The sequence below is a fragment of the Brassica rapa genome, chromosome A03, assembly GCF_000309985.2.
Source record: "Brassica rapa cultivar Chiifu-401-42 chromosome A03, CAAS_Brap_v3.01, whole genome shotgun sequence".
Taxonomy (NCBI): Eukaryota; Viridiplantae; Streptophyta; class Magnoliopsida; order Brassicales; family Brassicaceae; genus Brassica; species Brassica rapa.
The window spans coordinates 23,135,236-23,150,970 of NC_024797.2; the positions used below are offsets into that span (position 1 = coordinate 23,135,236).

Here is a 15,735-nt window from a genome sequence, read left to right on the forward strand (position 1 = left end):
AAAAAAAAGAGAAATAAAGCAAAGAGACCACATAATGATTTGAGTTTTATAGAAAACATCAAAAAGGAGAGAGACCTCTCTCTCTCTCTCTTTCTCTCTAGTCTCTACCTACTCATCTTCACCGTACCCTTTCTTCGATCTATGCTTCTTCTCTCCATAGATTCCCACTGTTACGATTCCCTCCAAAGGCTATAATGCGCAACCCTAGATTAGCTACTTAAAACTTCCCAAAGATCTCTCTTCCTTTTCTGCTCTATCACTTTCTTCTTTTGTATATAGCTCAGACGAAAAGCTCGAGACTTTGAGCTTACCCAGACCAAAGCTCGACGCTTTAAGCTAACCCAGAAGAAAAGCTCGAGACTTTGAGCTTCCAACAACTCATGGGGAACTGCTGCAGATCTCCCGCCGCTGTGGCGAGAGAAGACGTCAAATCCAACTACTCCGGCAACGATCACCGCCGCAAAGACGCCTCCGGCGGGAAGAAACCGGCGCCGATTCGAGTCCTCGGCGACGTCCCCAAGGAGAACATCGAGGACCGTTACCTACTCGACAGAGAGCTCGGCCGCGGCGAGTTCGGCGTCACGTACCTCTGCATCGTGAGATCCACGCGCGACCTGCTCGCCTGCAAGTCCATCTCCAAGAGGAAGCTCAGGACCGAGGTGGACGTCGAGGACGTGAAGAGGGAGGTGGCGATTATGCAGCATTTGCCTGAGAGCTCGAGCATTGTCACTCTGAAGGAGGCTTGTGAGGACGACAACGCTGTGCATTTGGTGATGGAGCTGTGTGAGGGCGGCGAGCTTTTCGATAGGATTGTGGCCAGAGGGCATTACACGGAGCGGGCCGCGGCGGGGGTCACGAAGACGATCATGGAGGTTGTGCAGCTTTGCCATAAGCACGGTGTTATTCATAGAGATTTGAAGCCGGAGAATTTCTTGTTTGCTAACAAGAAGGAGAACTCGCCGTTGAAAGCTATTGACTTTGGATTGTCTATCTTCTTCAAGCCAGGTAGTGTCACTGATGTTGAGTCTTGCTTTGAAAGTAGTCGATTCTGAAACCAATTAGTTTCATAGTTATAGAGCTTTTTGATGTTTCTTGATTGATGGAACTTGGCCAGTTTAGTTGTGCCTTGATGCTGTTGTCTTACAAAGCTTACACATATTTGTCAGGTGAGAAGTTCTCGGAGATAGTTGGGAGTCCATATTACATGGCACCTGAGGTGCTAAAGAGGAGCTATGGACCTGAAATAGATATTTGGAGTGCTGGAGTCATTCTTTATATTCTCCTTTGTGGAGTTCCTCCTTTCTGGGCAGGTACCTTCCTCTCTTCTTTGTTCTCCTCTTCCAGAGCATTTGCTTATTGATTTTTTTCAACCACAGAGTCGGAACAGGGAGTGGCTCAGGCTATTTTACGAGGGATAATTGATTTTAAGAGGGAACCATGGCCAAACATTTCAGAGACTGCCAAGAGTCTTGTCAGACAAATGCTAGAGCCTGATCCAAAGCGCCGGCTAACTGCAAAACAAGTGCTTGGTACATAGACTCCACCTTTGCCTCTGCTCTCTTACTCTCTTCATCTGTTTCAGAGATTGTTTATGCTTATTCCTTATTTTGTAGAGCACCCATGGATTCAGAACGCCAAGAAAGCTCCAAATGTCCCTCTTGGAGATGTTGTCAAGTCCAGACTAAAGCAGTTCTCAGTGATGAACAGATTCAAGAGAAAAGCTTTGAGGGTCTGTTATTCAGAAAGCTCATTTTGCATTAGTAGCTTCTTAGACCACACTTATCTTAACTTGCCTTGAATCAATCTAGGTTATTGCTGAATTTTTATCTACTCAAGAAGTAGAAGACATCAAGGAGATGTTCAACAAGATGGATACTGACAAAGATGGTATTGTTACCATCGAGGAGTTGAAAGCTGGACTTCGCGATTTTGGTACACAGCTAGCTGAATCAGAAGTTCAGATGCTTATTGAAGCGGTGCACATATTCTCTTCCCTTACATCACCATATGACACCTAACACAATATCTTAGTTCACTAAATTCAATTTTGTATAATAATAGGTGGATACTAAAGGGAAAGGAACACTAGACTATGGCGAGTTTGTTGCAGTCTCTCTCCACCTGCAGAAGGTAGCAAACGATGAGCATCTCCGCAAAGCGTTCTCTTACTTTGACAAGGATGGAAATGGTTACATTCTCCCCCAAGAGCTTTGTGAAGCCTTAAAGGAAGATGGAGGAGATGACTGTGTGGGTGTTGCTAATGATATATTCCAAGAAGTTGACACTGATAAGGTAAGCGGTCCCTTAGAGCTATAGTTGGTGTAAAGAGTTCACTTATCACTTCGTTAGATAGAACAGCTTTAGAGCTATAGTTAGTGTTGAAGACGTTTTTTTCTAGTGGTTATGTTTGACATGGATGATTGACATTAGGATGGGAGAATAAGCTACGAAGAGTTTGCAGCAATGATGAAAACAGGAACTGATTGGAGAAAGGTATCTCGTCATTACTCGAGAGGGAGGTTCAATAGCCTAAGCATCAAGCTAATGAAGGACGGATCATTGAACCTAGGCAATGAATAATAGCAAACAAAGTGAGTAAGCTGCACTAAGATTTTGTTAGAGTTTGTTTCTCACGTCACGTCCCTCCACGTCAAATATTAAGCTAAGTGAAGACAAACAGCTTGGGACTCGGAATCAATCTTCTTCTTTTTTTGTAAATCTTTCGTTTTTTAATTTTCTATTTTTTGGTGATTTGTGCTATCTGTGTCTTTATTGGTTTTGTGGGGTGTGAGTTATGTTTGTTGTTGTAGAAAGGGTCAAAGACATGAAAATCAATGATTGATGTGTAGAAGAGAACCTACGACCTTTCTGTAATGTTAATGAATCATTTCACAACTCTCGTCTATATGCTGAACACTGGTCAATCAAATTACTCCACGTATGTTTTGATGACATAAGCGCATCTCCATCCCCGCTCCATTTTTCTCTCTAAAATAGAGTAACTTAACTTCATATCTCACTTCATAATAAAATTTACTCCATAAATGGAGTAATTTATTTTTTGTTTATTCATTACTTCATTATGGAGTGGGAAATGGAGTAGGGTTAGAGTAATTTTACTTTATTTTCACTTTTACTCTATTTTAAAGGAAAAAATAGAGTTTTACATTGGAGATGCTCTAAGACCATCTCCAACCCAAACCTATTTTTTCTCTATAATTCTTACAAAATTATAGTAACTCTATTATTCCTACAAAAATAGATTAACTCTATTATAGGTTAAGTTCTGTTCCAATGATTTACTTTTTTACTCTATTATAGAGAAGAAAATAGAATATTTCACTTTTTCACTCCAAATATAGAGTAAAAAGTAAACCATGAGAGCAAAATTTATCCTATAATATAGTTACTCTATTTCTGTGGGAATTTTAGAGGAAAAATTAGGTTTGAGTTTTAGATGCCCTAAGTTACTTAAATCCAAAAAATAGGTATTTTATATTCTAAGTATTATTTGTACAAAGTTATTTATGAACTAATTGTTAACTACACAAAACTGGGTTTGAAATGACCAACGGGTAAAATGTAAACGAAAAATTAACGATTTCCGTCCAATTTTAACAGTTAACTATTTCAAACCCAATTTTGCGCAGTCAACACTTAGTTCAAAAATAATTTTGCGCAAGCAAATACTTAAATATTAAATGTGATGATTGCAAATAGTTGGAGAATAAAAAAACCAAAATCCATAACAATCTATATAAGTGATCTAACTTTATTATTTGTTAATTTTAAAGACATATAATATTTAAATATGTGAAGCTTATACACATTTGTATTACATATAAGTACTTCAAAAGTATCTATTACTATAAGCACTAGATATAACATATGTGTATTTCATGCGTGTAAGATCACCGATATATGGTTTTGGATATTTGTTTTAGATCAATTTATATTGTACATAAGTTATACGATACATTGTGTTAAAAAAAAAGTTATACGATACATATATATATATTTTTGTCTTATAATAATTTATATGTAAATGCAAATCTAAAAAAACATGTTAATGGATTTTAGAGTATATTGGTTTCTTCAGACTTGTAAATTTTCTTAACTCGAATTTTAAGAAATTGATTGATATTTTTATTTAGAAATTTCTATGGATCATAATAACAATATAGATTTTTATTCCTTAACTATTTAAAATCAACATATTTAATACTCAAATATTGCTTGCTTTTCGTTTACATTTTAATAGTTTACTATTTCGAATCTAATTTCGCATAGGTAACAATTAGTTCGGAAATAAAGTATTAAATGTGCTGATTTTAAATAGCTGGAGAATAAAATACTCATTTCTTCTTAAAACCCATAGTTAAACTTTGGTGTTATGGAATTAAACATGGTTTATAACTTCAGAGTTTTAAGTTTTTGTTTTTTGACAAAACAAGACAAAATAAAAAATTTTAGTTCATCATCTCAAGCATTTAATATAGAGATATTGCATATCACGAGGCTGATTTCAAACTTAATACGAAAGCTATCTAGTACCTACTTACCTTGTCTCGGCTCTTAGAGCATCAACATCAAGTGACTAACACCAGCAACCCACCTACATTATTGGCCTGCAAAGGAATCAAAAAGATTAATCAACGTCTCACAAAACAATGCATCTCAAGATTTAGAACAATCCAACCAGATCCATTATGTCTATATGCGCCGTTCTTAATTTGAGATGAATCACATCTTACAGGAACAAAAGTAAGCACATACGGCACTTGCTTTCTTCTTAAAGTTGACAGTAACATCCTGCTGCAGATTTGCAGTCATATTCAACAAGATTTGAGGTTTATGATGTTAAAGTTTCCCAGATTTGGGTTTTCACAAACTCGTTTAAAGATGTGATAGTAGAAGAATCCCATCTGTTCACCTCAGCAATTACAATATATTTTTACATAATTAGAGAATTTGAAGTGATAAAGATTTGTCTCCGATTTGTTTCGTGATTTTCCTGGATTTCGAGTGGAGTGTTTTTATCCAGCTACCGGCTGTGTGAATAAGACGTGTTCGGGAAGCTTTTTTTGGCTTCGCCGTGGGGTGTTAGGCGTATGAGGCGCGTGGAGAGCACAATCAAGGTCCAATGGCGAGTCTTAGTTGGGATTGAAGGGTGTGTACAGCAACGGTTAAGGACTCTAACCTCTCTCGAATCTGTTTATGCGTTGGTGATGCTCGTATGCGTCCTGTCTACCTCGTTGTTCTTCTCCTCTGGTGTTATTTGTGGATGTGTTCTCGTTAGGTATGCCTGTCCTTGAGTGCAAGGTGGTGCTCTCCGTTCTTGTAGTGATCTATCCCTTCCTTGTTTTAGCATACGATGTTCTTTGTTGTTGTTTTACTCTTGGTTCCGAAGGGTGTTGTTTTACCTCGTCGGCTTATGGCTCCGGAAAGGCTTTGTTCCTTTGTCGGCTTTGTGTAAGGCATGGTTATTTCAATTTTAATCCAACAGATGACAAAAAAAAAAAGAAGTGATAAAGATTTGTATTGATGTCAGATATACTTACAATATTTTTTATTCAATCAATGATATTTTAATATTTTCTTGAATAATATGTTAATTCAACTAATGATAAAATTTGTGTTAGTCAGTTAATACATGCTAAAGTATAGATTAAATCTTCAAATTTTCTCTTGCAAGAAAAAAATAGATTAATTTTTTTAGCCAAGAGAAAATTTGAAAATTTATAAGGGAAGGTTTATATTTTAATCGTTTGACATGATACAAATCAAATTTAGTGGAAGCCACATTGGTCCAGTAGTTTGACTAAAGGTTCATTAATGCTTATACATCATAAGATCTGGGTTTCGATTCCTAGAGAATGCGGAATTATTTGAATTAATGAAGAAAAGAATTACAAGAGATTTGCAGTATGGCACATGAATACTGTCAAGTGTGGATCACATAGAACGACTAGTGCTGGGAATATGAATCATTATCCGGTCACCTGCAGGTTTAAGCGGGGCGGGTGCGGGTTTCATATTTTTTTTTGTGGGTCAAACGGGTCAAATTTTTTGAGTCAAAAAAATCAGTCAACCCGCAGGTTGGCGGATCAAGCGGGACGGGTCTGACCCGTAACCCAGCTCTAAGGACGGCTCAGGTAATGCAATCAAGTGTGAATCTTCATAAAGTAGATAGAATTATCGGTTGTAGAGTCGTCTGTAATATTTCTCATAGTTTGTAATAGCATAATTATTCACAGTTATAAACAAATCAAATTTAAAATGTTCAATCCTACTATAACATGTGAAATCAGGATCTTAAGGGGAGAGTGAAGCATGCATAGCTTAGCGATTTCTTCTACCATTTCCAACCTGTTCTCTAATTTTCAGACAAAGTTTTAATATTTGGAATTTTCTTATAAATATATCTAGTAATAAAAGTATTTTTAAACAATACAAATTCGTTAAAAAATTTAAGTGTTGCTTAAACAAGAAAGCGACATATTGAAATAAGAGATTAATATATGCTGTCAGTATTAGAATCATACAAATCAAAGAAGGAACAGAGTTACAAACTTAAATAAGTACTGAAGAACTTTATAAGATATAGACTCAAGTGGGCACCATGAGAAGCAGACGCCAACACTAGACAACTCAAAGACACATGTGTCTCGTACGAATGGTACTGTACTATACTACTATGTTATTAAATATTCCGGAAAGCTCCACAACTCTCTATTCTTTTTGGAATTTCCCCCAGCATCTCGTTTTGGCTCGGTGTGATTTACGTATGGCAACAAGCAATGGAAAGTGATATAAATCACACAATTAAAAAGTCAAGAAATGACTTAAAGTAGTGTTACATGTGAGATATGCTTGTACGACTATTTCTGGATGATATTTACTAGATCTTGGCCGTTAAGTGAAAATTTCCTAAACAAATTAAGCATTTAGAGTTCAGTCCAGATTTCACTTGCTACTTATTATATTTTATAACCAATTAATTTCACTTGCTAGTTAAGTTTAGTCCAGATTTCTCCTTCCCATTACCTTTTTTGAGTTTTTAGATATGTTGTATAGTGACCAACTATTTATTCGAGTTTGAAATGTTTTCTGACTACATAAAAACCTATTTTTAGTTAACAATTGAAGGCCATAAAAATGTTTTCTGACCAACACGGGATTCTAATTTTGAAGTTTGAAACACCGACCACTGATGGTCACTGATGGTGACCATCGTAGTATGTATGATGGCCAACACTTTTTTACAACTACAAAAAAGTAGTCACGTATGATTTAGACGTTGCAATCAATACTATTAAAAGGGAAGGAGTTCTAAAAAATCTACTTATACAAGGTTGTTGCACCTATTTATTTTTTAGTCCAACCTATTGTATACAATTAAATATTATTAACTATCCCCTATTATATAGCAACCAAATTATATATTTTAACATTTAAATAAATCTCACCCACTTTAATAAGATCATGACTATCAATTTAACATATATATATTTGATATAAACGGCACCAAAATTGTAATACGTAGGGGTCATTGTCATATATATCATCCTCCTCTATTAAATCAAAGTTTTCTTACAAGATCAACTTTTAAAATATAAATGAGTCATGTCCTATTAAACATTATAGATCAAACCTGGAGAGTATTTTCCACCCAAAGTTTTATAAAACGAATCAATGAATTTGCTAGGTTTTGGATTTTTGGACCTAATTAGGTATTTAGAAAAAAAATTATTTGGGTTCGGATCGATTTCTTTCGTATCTTGATGGTTTCGACTCCATAATTCAAATAACTATTAAATATATGTTATTTTTTTGTATGTAACGGGTATGGATCCGTTCAGATATTTAGGACTCAAATAAAACTCGATAAACATAAATATACTTGAAACACGAAAAAATATCCAAAATCTAAACAAATACCTGAAAATCAGAAAATACTCAAAAGATCTAAAATTGTACTTGAAATCTGATCCGAGGAACCAAAAAATACCCAAAATTTTATCTGAATACCCAAATATATTTTTAAAATTTGATTTCTTACTCGAAATCCAAAACTATAACCGGAAATTCAAACCAAAACTCAAAAATATATGTATACTAAACAAATATCCAAAATACACAAATATATATAATTTACACAAACATTTTGGGTACTTTGGCTCCCAACGGGTTTCGGGTAGGTCTCAGACGCGTACAGAGACCCATATTTCCAAAAAAATACGTATTTTTCTCTGGACCCGACGCGAACCGAACCAGAATTTTCGAGTTGATTTTGGTTTGGCTTTTCGGGGTCCATGTAAAATACCCATGCGCAAAAGAGAATTACATAAGATTTATACAAAATTCCAAATAAAGTAATTCATGAATTATATAATATTTTTAAAAATTATTTCTTTTATATAATTCGACTTTGTAACATAATAATGTAAAACAATCACACAATACTAATTCATATCAAAATTTGTTATAACAAAAGAACCCGCGCTTTCAAGCACGGGTCAAAATCTAGTTATTGGTTATTACAGGCCTGAATTTTTGGTGTCTCCACTATGAAAATGGATATTCTCTTTTTATTCCATGTCCCTCGTCAAATCGTAACTAGTAATTTGATAGGAAAAGAACACTGGAACTTGATCCGTGCATCATGTAAATATTTGATTTAACTTTTGTTCAACATAAATTTATAAACTTTTGATTTTATAAAAATATTACATGTATATTTTTTATATTTTGCAATTTACATATAGAGTAAAATATATTATTTTCTAATATACATGTTTGATAATAAATTTTTTATTTGTACATAATATTATATTAAAAATTTAATAACTTAATGCAAATTAACATAATTTATCTATTCATATAGTAACCTGTTATTTTTTTTGTTAATTTATTTCAAAATGAAACAACATATTGTACTAAATTTTTTAATTTTTTGCATTAATTTTATGATATTTTGTTTTCTTGAAAATTGAACTCTCGAAATTTTTATATTTGACTACATGCGATTTGGTTAATATTAGTATAATACTAATAATAATCAATATATAAATATCGGTTTAGTTAGATAAGTTTTGAAATTATAATTAATTTATTAAATTAATTTCAAATACAGTGGCACAATATGTAAATACAAAAATACAAAAACACTTAATTTATCGTAAATGCAATAGCTAAATTACTAAAAATACTGCTATTCATATTTACAAACATTTCTCATTTATATTTTTATCCATGTTTCCAAAAAATACAAAAAAAGACTTCAGTTTTAGTAATACAGATTTATTTGTCGTACACATACAAGCTTATAAATATGATTGTTATCAAACACATTACATTGCGTATATAATATTTATATATGCATGATTATATATATATATATGTATATATATTTAGAATGTCAGATAATATGCTAAATACACATCCCAATTTGATATAAATTATTTAATGGAAAATATTCATTTTAGTAAGGTTTGAAATATATAAATCGATGATAAATGAGATACAGATTATTACTAATATATAGGGTCTGACTGGTTCAAACGCAGCGGTTGCGGTTGCGGCTGCGAACATTTGCGGATGCGGATGGTTGCGGTTTCTAGCGGTTTTAAGAGATTTGTACGACTGGTTATGCGGTTAGAAATTGGTGCGTTTGCGGGATACTTATGAATGGTTAACTACCAAATACAGCAGCGGTTAAATAATAAATTAACAATATTTACATTTTATATAATTATAAAAATATCAAAAATCATAATATTATAATAAATATGTAAATTATATTTTCAAAGTTATAGTTTTAAATTTTTAAAATTATAGAAAATATTTTTATTTTAAAATTTTATAATATTAATTAAAATATAATAGATATATTTTAGTATTTTTATAAGTCCATTTTAAAAAATTTATTGAATATTTTTATTTTTGTATTTATATGGTTTTTAAAGAAAAAGAAAAAAAAATTATCCTCCCGCAACCGCCCGCAACCGCAAACGCTAGCTGGAACTAGCTTTTGATTTTAAGAGGTTCGGAGCGGTTTGAAGCGATTTGTAGCGGTTTGTATGATTGTTTCGAAACGCTGTCAACCGCTACCAACCGCAAAAGCTGCGTTTGCGGGTGGTAGCGGGGAAACCAATCAAGCTCATAATGGCAAGTTAGATCACCTCCTCCATCGGAAATTTCAATGAATATTGTCATAAAAAAAGATTTTGAAAGAGAAATGGGAGATTCATCTCTTAATCAAAAGACTAGAAAAAATCTTAGACATTGTTAAAAACACATGCATAATTTTATTTAGAAATAATTAAATTTAGTATATCAGAAATAATAATAATAACATATTGCTCAAAAACTAAAAAAAAACTTAAGCAAAACCATGGAAAGATTCTTTATACACGTGCCAGCAGGTTTCCAAACCACATGTTCAAGCACAATGTAATACTATATTTATATAGAGTAGATCCACATATTAAAAATGATAAAGAATACTTGTTCAAGCACAATGTAATACTACATGTCTATAGATTAGATCCACATATTAAAAATGATAAAGAATAGTTTGTTTCTTCTTCTTTTTCTGTAAAAAAATAAAAAATTTGGTTTCTACTGTGAATTAATGTATCGCTGCTTAGCCGGTCTGACTTCGGTCCAAATGATTAATATAGTATGTTGTAATAGACAATCAGTTCACTCTCTATCATTAGTCGAAGATATTCAAATTCGATCAAACTGAGATGATAACTTTCAAATTACTCTTTCAAATTACTCTATCTAGTAGCATACTCTCGTGCCAGAACCGACCAAATAGTCTATAGAGTTTATAAAAAATTAGAAATAGTTAAACTTTAGAAATAGACAGCATCCTGATAAACCAGAAATGTCGTTCGCAATGATATTTTATAGGGAATATTTTATATTGGAGTACATAAAATAGCCTTCTCCACAAAAACATATGATATAGATTGCTCTACAAAAGATACTCGAAAATTTCAAATAAGACACATAATCATATCATAATATCAATATCGAGGTAACAAATAATTCAACTAAGGTAACTCATATGTCATATTAGTTGTTCCCCGTTTGCCTCCAATTTCCCAACCAAATTAACACAATATCATTTTAACTCAACTTAGATCCGAGCTTAAAGCTCTTGCATCTATACTATTAAAAGGGAAGGAGTTTTAAAAAATCTACCTATGAAAAGTTGTTGGACCCTTTCATTAAACTTAACTTTTTTTTTGGTCTCACCTTATATTTCTCTAACCATGCAATAGTCAATTACCTTATATTTCTCTAACTATGCAATAATCAATTACCTTATATTTATCTAATTTAGTTTAATAACATATTCTAAATAAATATATTCTAAATATATTGTTATAATGATTTTTGATAAGAATATATTATAGATGCGATTGAAAATTTATATTATTAAAAGAAAATTTTTTTAAAAATATTTATAAAAAAATTTATAACATCTATATAAAACTCTTTATTTTTTATCCTACCATTAACTACAATAACTATAAATAATTTAAATAAATCCTATTATTATTTCTCATTTTGTATGATACACTTCTCTAATTATTTTTCTTATTATCATCCAATGTTATTGTTGTTATTCAATAACGTTATATACATCATATATTATGCTCAAAGATGGATATATAATATTTAGATATCAATTATTAAAATGAAAGCATATATCATACAACATATTATATCATGTCATCTAACATTATATAATTCTAAATATTTACAAAATCAAATTTAATAAAAAAAACACTTTAGCAAATCATTTGGTAAAACAAAATTATATATATTTACGTTAAATTATTTTTATTACATTAATATATTAGAAGTTTCATTCATCTCTTAAAATATTATTGAAGATTATTTTTTTCCTACCATATAAACCAAATACCGGGTCACACTTGATTGCATGTTTTTTCGAAGTTTGCATGCTTTAAATTAACGAGTTTTCATTAAATCTAAACCAGCTTATGTACAAGTCATCGTGTTTACTGGTTCGACGACGGGTCCAAACTTATTATAAAAGTATTGTTCTCATCTAATTGAAAATAATTTATTATAAAATAACAGACGCACTGAGTCTAATCAATCCATATATTTTTTTTTGAAAAAAGTAATCAAACGATTAAAAATATAATTACATAATAATAATTTTTTTGACATAATAATAATTTTGTAACATAATAATGTATAATAAAACTAAAATACTAATTCATATCATATATTTTTATCAACTGAAAAATAACCCGCGCTTTTAAGCGCGGGTCAAAATCTAGTAACCTGTTTTAAAACTCTTGCATAACTTGTTGGGACTCGCATTAAGAGACCTTTCAATTATAAGAGAATTTTTAATGGTACACAATATGTTTTTCTATAATTCACTTTAAAATAGAACAATTATATTATAAAATTAAATTCGTTTCAATAGTTCACTTTATAATAACGGAGGTTTATTGGTAAGTGAATTCTCATGAATTTTGAAAATTTTTAGATTTCATTGTTATTGGTTCTTGGATTTCAAAAATTTTAGTAGAATCCATTGTTATTGGTTTAAGAATTTTTTAAAATCCATTCAAATCCCTTATTATTCAAAAAGTTTAGTTATTATTGATTTTCTGATTCCAACAAAATCTAGTGTTATTGGGAGATGAATTCTATTCATTTTTACTCATAAGACTCAACTTTCAAAATATCATATGTAACCTTGTGATTTTCAAAATCCATGTGATAAAAAACAAGAAAAAATAATAATTATTCTTACCAAATATCTATTGCACCTTAAATCCAAATTATATGTCCAAAACTATAATTCATTACATATGCTTTAACATTTTAGAATATATAATTATTTTTATAAATAATTATCATTTTGAATATAAATATTAATAATTACATTTATAAATATTAATAATTTTAAAATATATATTTTAAAAAAATAGTTTCAAAAGAAATTCTGAATTTCAAAAAAAGCAAGAGGTAAAATCGTCTTTTGCCTTTTTCATGAAATTTTTTTTGGTCATTTTTTCTCTTTTAATGCTTTTTTTTGACAAAAACTTTAAAATGTATATTTAAGAAAAATTATCCATTTTTGTATGTATCACTATTGTTTTCTTTTTAATTTGAAAGAAAAAATAAATAATAATGCTATATGATTTAGAAAATAAATAAATTGTATATTTACTTTACAAAAAGAATGATAGAAAATAGATAATACAAATTCATGAAATTCTATACTAATCCAAAAAAGTTATGATCAAATTTTATAAGTCAATGTATATAAATTTTCACAATCCACATAACTTTTAAAATCTATCAACTCTTAAAATTTACAAACTCTATACAAATTCATCTTCCAATAACCCCCCTAAATCTATTCTATAATAGAGTGACATATAAAATAGTATTGTTTTTACCTCCAATACAGAGTAAAAATACAACATTACTCTATATTTTTTTATAACTTAACATTACTCTATTATAGAGTGAACCATTGAGACAAATAATTCTATTATAGAGGGAAACATTAAACAAATTTAATTCTATAATAGAGTTATTATATTTTAGAGTGAAATATAAAAAAAAATATTATGTATCATTAGAAATATATCAGACCCATTGTCGACACAACAACGAGACTGTTTCTATTTCTCAAAACATGATATAACAAAGGTGGTGTTTTTCTGTCTGTCTGATATCTGAGAGCAACTCCAATGGTGTTACCCACCATTGGAGTCCTTAGGAATATAATAGATTTTTTTTTGCTTTTTAAATAGTTAAGGATTTGACTCTAAAATGTATGTCCAATGGTGTTACTCAATATGGAATCCATAGCTGATCTATCTATTACATATAATTTCTTTACAATTTCCAACTCAAAACAAGCCATGAATTCAAAGAAGCAGGCAGGTGTTTACCCAAGATACAGGAAAAAAAAAAAAGACAAAAGGAAACAATACGAGTGAATCGAACATGTGACATCTTTTGAGTGGCCTGTCAACTGCTTGAGGACAGAAGGCTCTTGCGAGAGACTACAAACAGTTAAGGTCCCATCTGATGCTCCATATGCAAGTAGATCAGAACTCATATGGCCAAACTTCAGAACAGTAACTACACAAGAGTGAAGGAAAATCACAAACTAAGTCGATTAAATCCAAAAGAAGATGTAAGAAAATACCAGAAGATTTGCATTGGTCGAAGATGCAATGCATTCCCACGAAAGAATAAGCATGTTCAAAACCACCACCACCACGGCGAAAGGAATGATCACCATCACTGAAACTCGAGCTAAAACTCAATCTCTGGCTCGAAACCTGATTAGCACTCCGTAAATCCTATGAATGAATAAAAAAAAAAGTTTACTTACTCTACTTACTCTATAGTTACAAGAAACTGAATATTGCAAGCAAGTCTACTTACTCTACTAGAACTGAAGCTCTCTGCTTCAAACTGATGGGAGAGTGGACCTGGTGAAGGTAACCATCGACCACTGTTCCCTGGGATCGTGACCTTGTTGGGCTTGTTGGTGGAGCCGTTGCAACGCGCGAGGAAAGCGCGTATGTGCTTAGCAGGGGAAGGAGGGGGAAAGGTCTCTTGAAGATGCGGAGAGGCGTTGAGCTCGCGCTCGCCGCCGAGGGTTTGAATAGGCTAGGCAAAGGGCTTGGACTGTAGAAAGGAAAGCCTGAAGATTTCACCGCTGGAGTTTGATCGGAGGAAAAACAGAGTTTCAGAGGAAGAGATAGACTACACGCAAAAGAGGAGGAAGAAGAAGAAGGAGAGAAGCGAGATTCGTTACATATCCTTTGCCATTGCATCTCAAATCCTTCAACGAAACAACAATCAGATAGCAAGCTCAACGGTTTGAAGTGAGAGGTTAAAGAGAGAGAGAGAGAGAGAGAGAGCTCACATAGCGACGAGAGATGGCGCCGGATTCGGACTTCCGGGGGAGAAGAATTCGGCGGATTCCGATGTACTGTGGATCTGATTCGGCTGTTACCGGCTGCATCATACAGCTCAGAAACTCGAAATCTTTTGATGGCTTCGGCTTCTCTTCCCCTCACAAAACACATCCCTTTCCCGATCCAATCAGACGTTGCCAGCGCATCAAGGATCAACCACAAATAAATCCTTCACTAAGGATTCAACCTCAGCGTAACGTCAAGTTTAATTATTATTTTATTTTTAATGCATAAGAATTAGCGCTAAGAAATAGCTAATATCCCGCGTTGCAGCTGGTCTGATATACTCCTATTGACTAAATAAATTAAATAATAAAAGGTTGATTTGAACAAAACCAAGTAACCAACTAATCACAAATACCTTCAGAGTTTAATGCCACTCAGCACTCACTTTTAATGAATGTCATTAGAGATGCCTAAGATGATAGGTATAATCACATATATGATAAAGGAAAAAAGTCTCTTGGAAGGCCGGTCGAGATTGAGAACCAAAATTGACAGACATCGAGGGAGATCACACATAAAAATGTACAAAAGCTTTGAAGATATAAGTGTGCATATATTTATTTTTTAAAATGTTTAAAACAACTTTTTGACATGACGTTTTACTTTATTTTACGTAAAGTCTCTTTGTTCTTTAAAAAAAAAGATATAATACAATTAAATTGATGATTTTTCGTATCTATGAGTATCTACCTTACTTTCCTAAATAAAACAATCGTAC

General features: G+C 32.1%; 1 protein-coding gene across 1 annotated transcript; it reads left to right on the forward strand.

Moving 5' to 3' along the window:
* Positions 1 to 380: 380 nt before the first annotated feature.
* LOC103860730 (calcium-dependent protein kinase 13) lies at positions 381 to 2,905 on the forward strand. Its single transcript, XM_009138389.3, has 7 exons — positions 381 to 1,005; positions 1,167 to 1,310; positions 1,377 to 1,529; positions 1,614 to 1,729; positions 1,809 to 1,976; positions 2,062 to 2,292; positions 2,431 to 2,905. Exons 1-7 carry the CDS (start codon positions 381 to 383, stop codon positions 2,578 to 2,580), a joined length of 1,587 nt encoding a protein of 528 aa, XP_009136637.1. The 3' UTR covers positions 2,581 to 2,905.
* Positions 2,906 to 15,735: the final 12,830 nt, after the last annotated feature.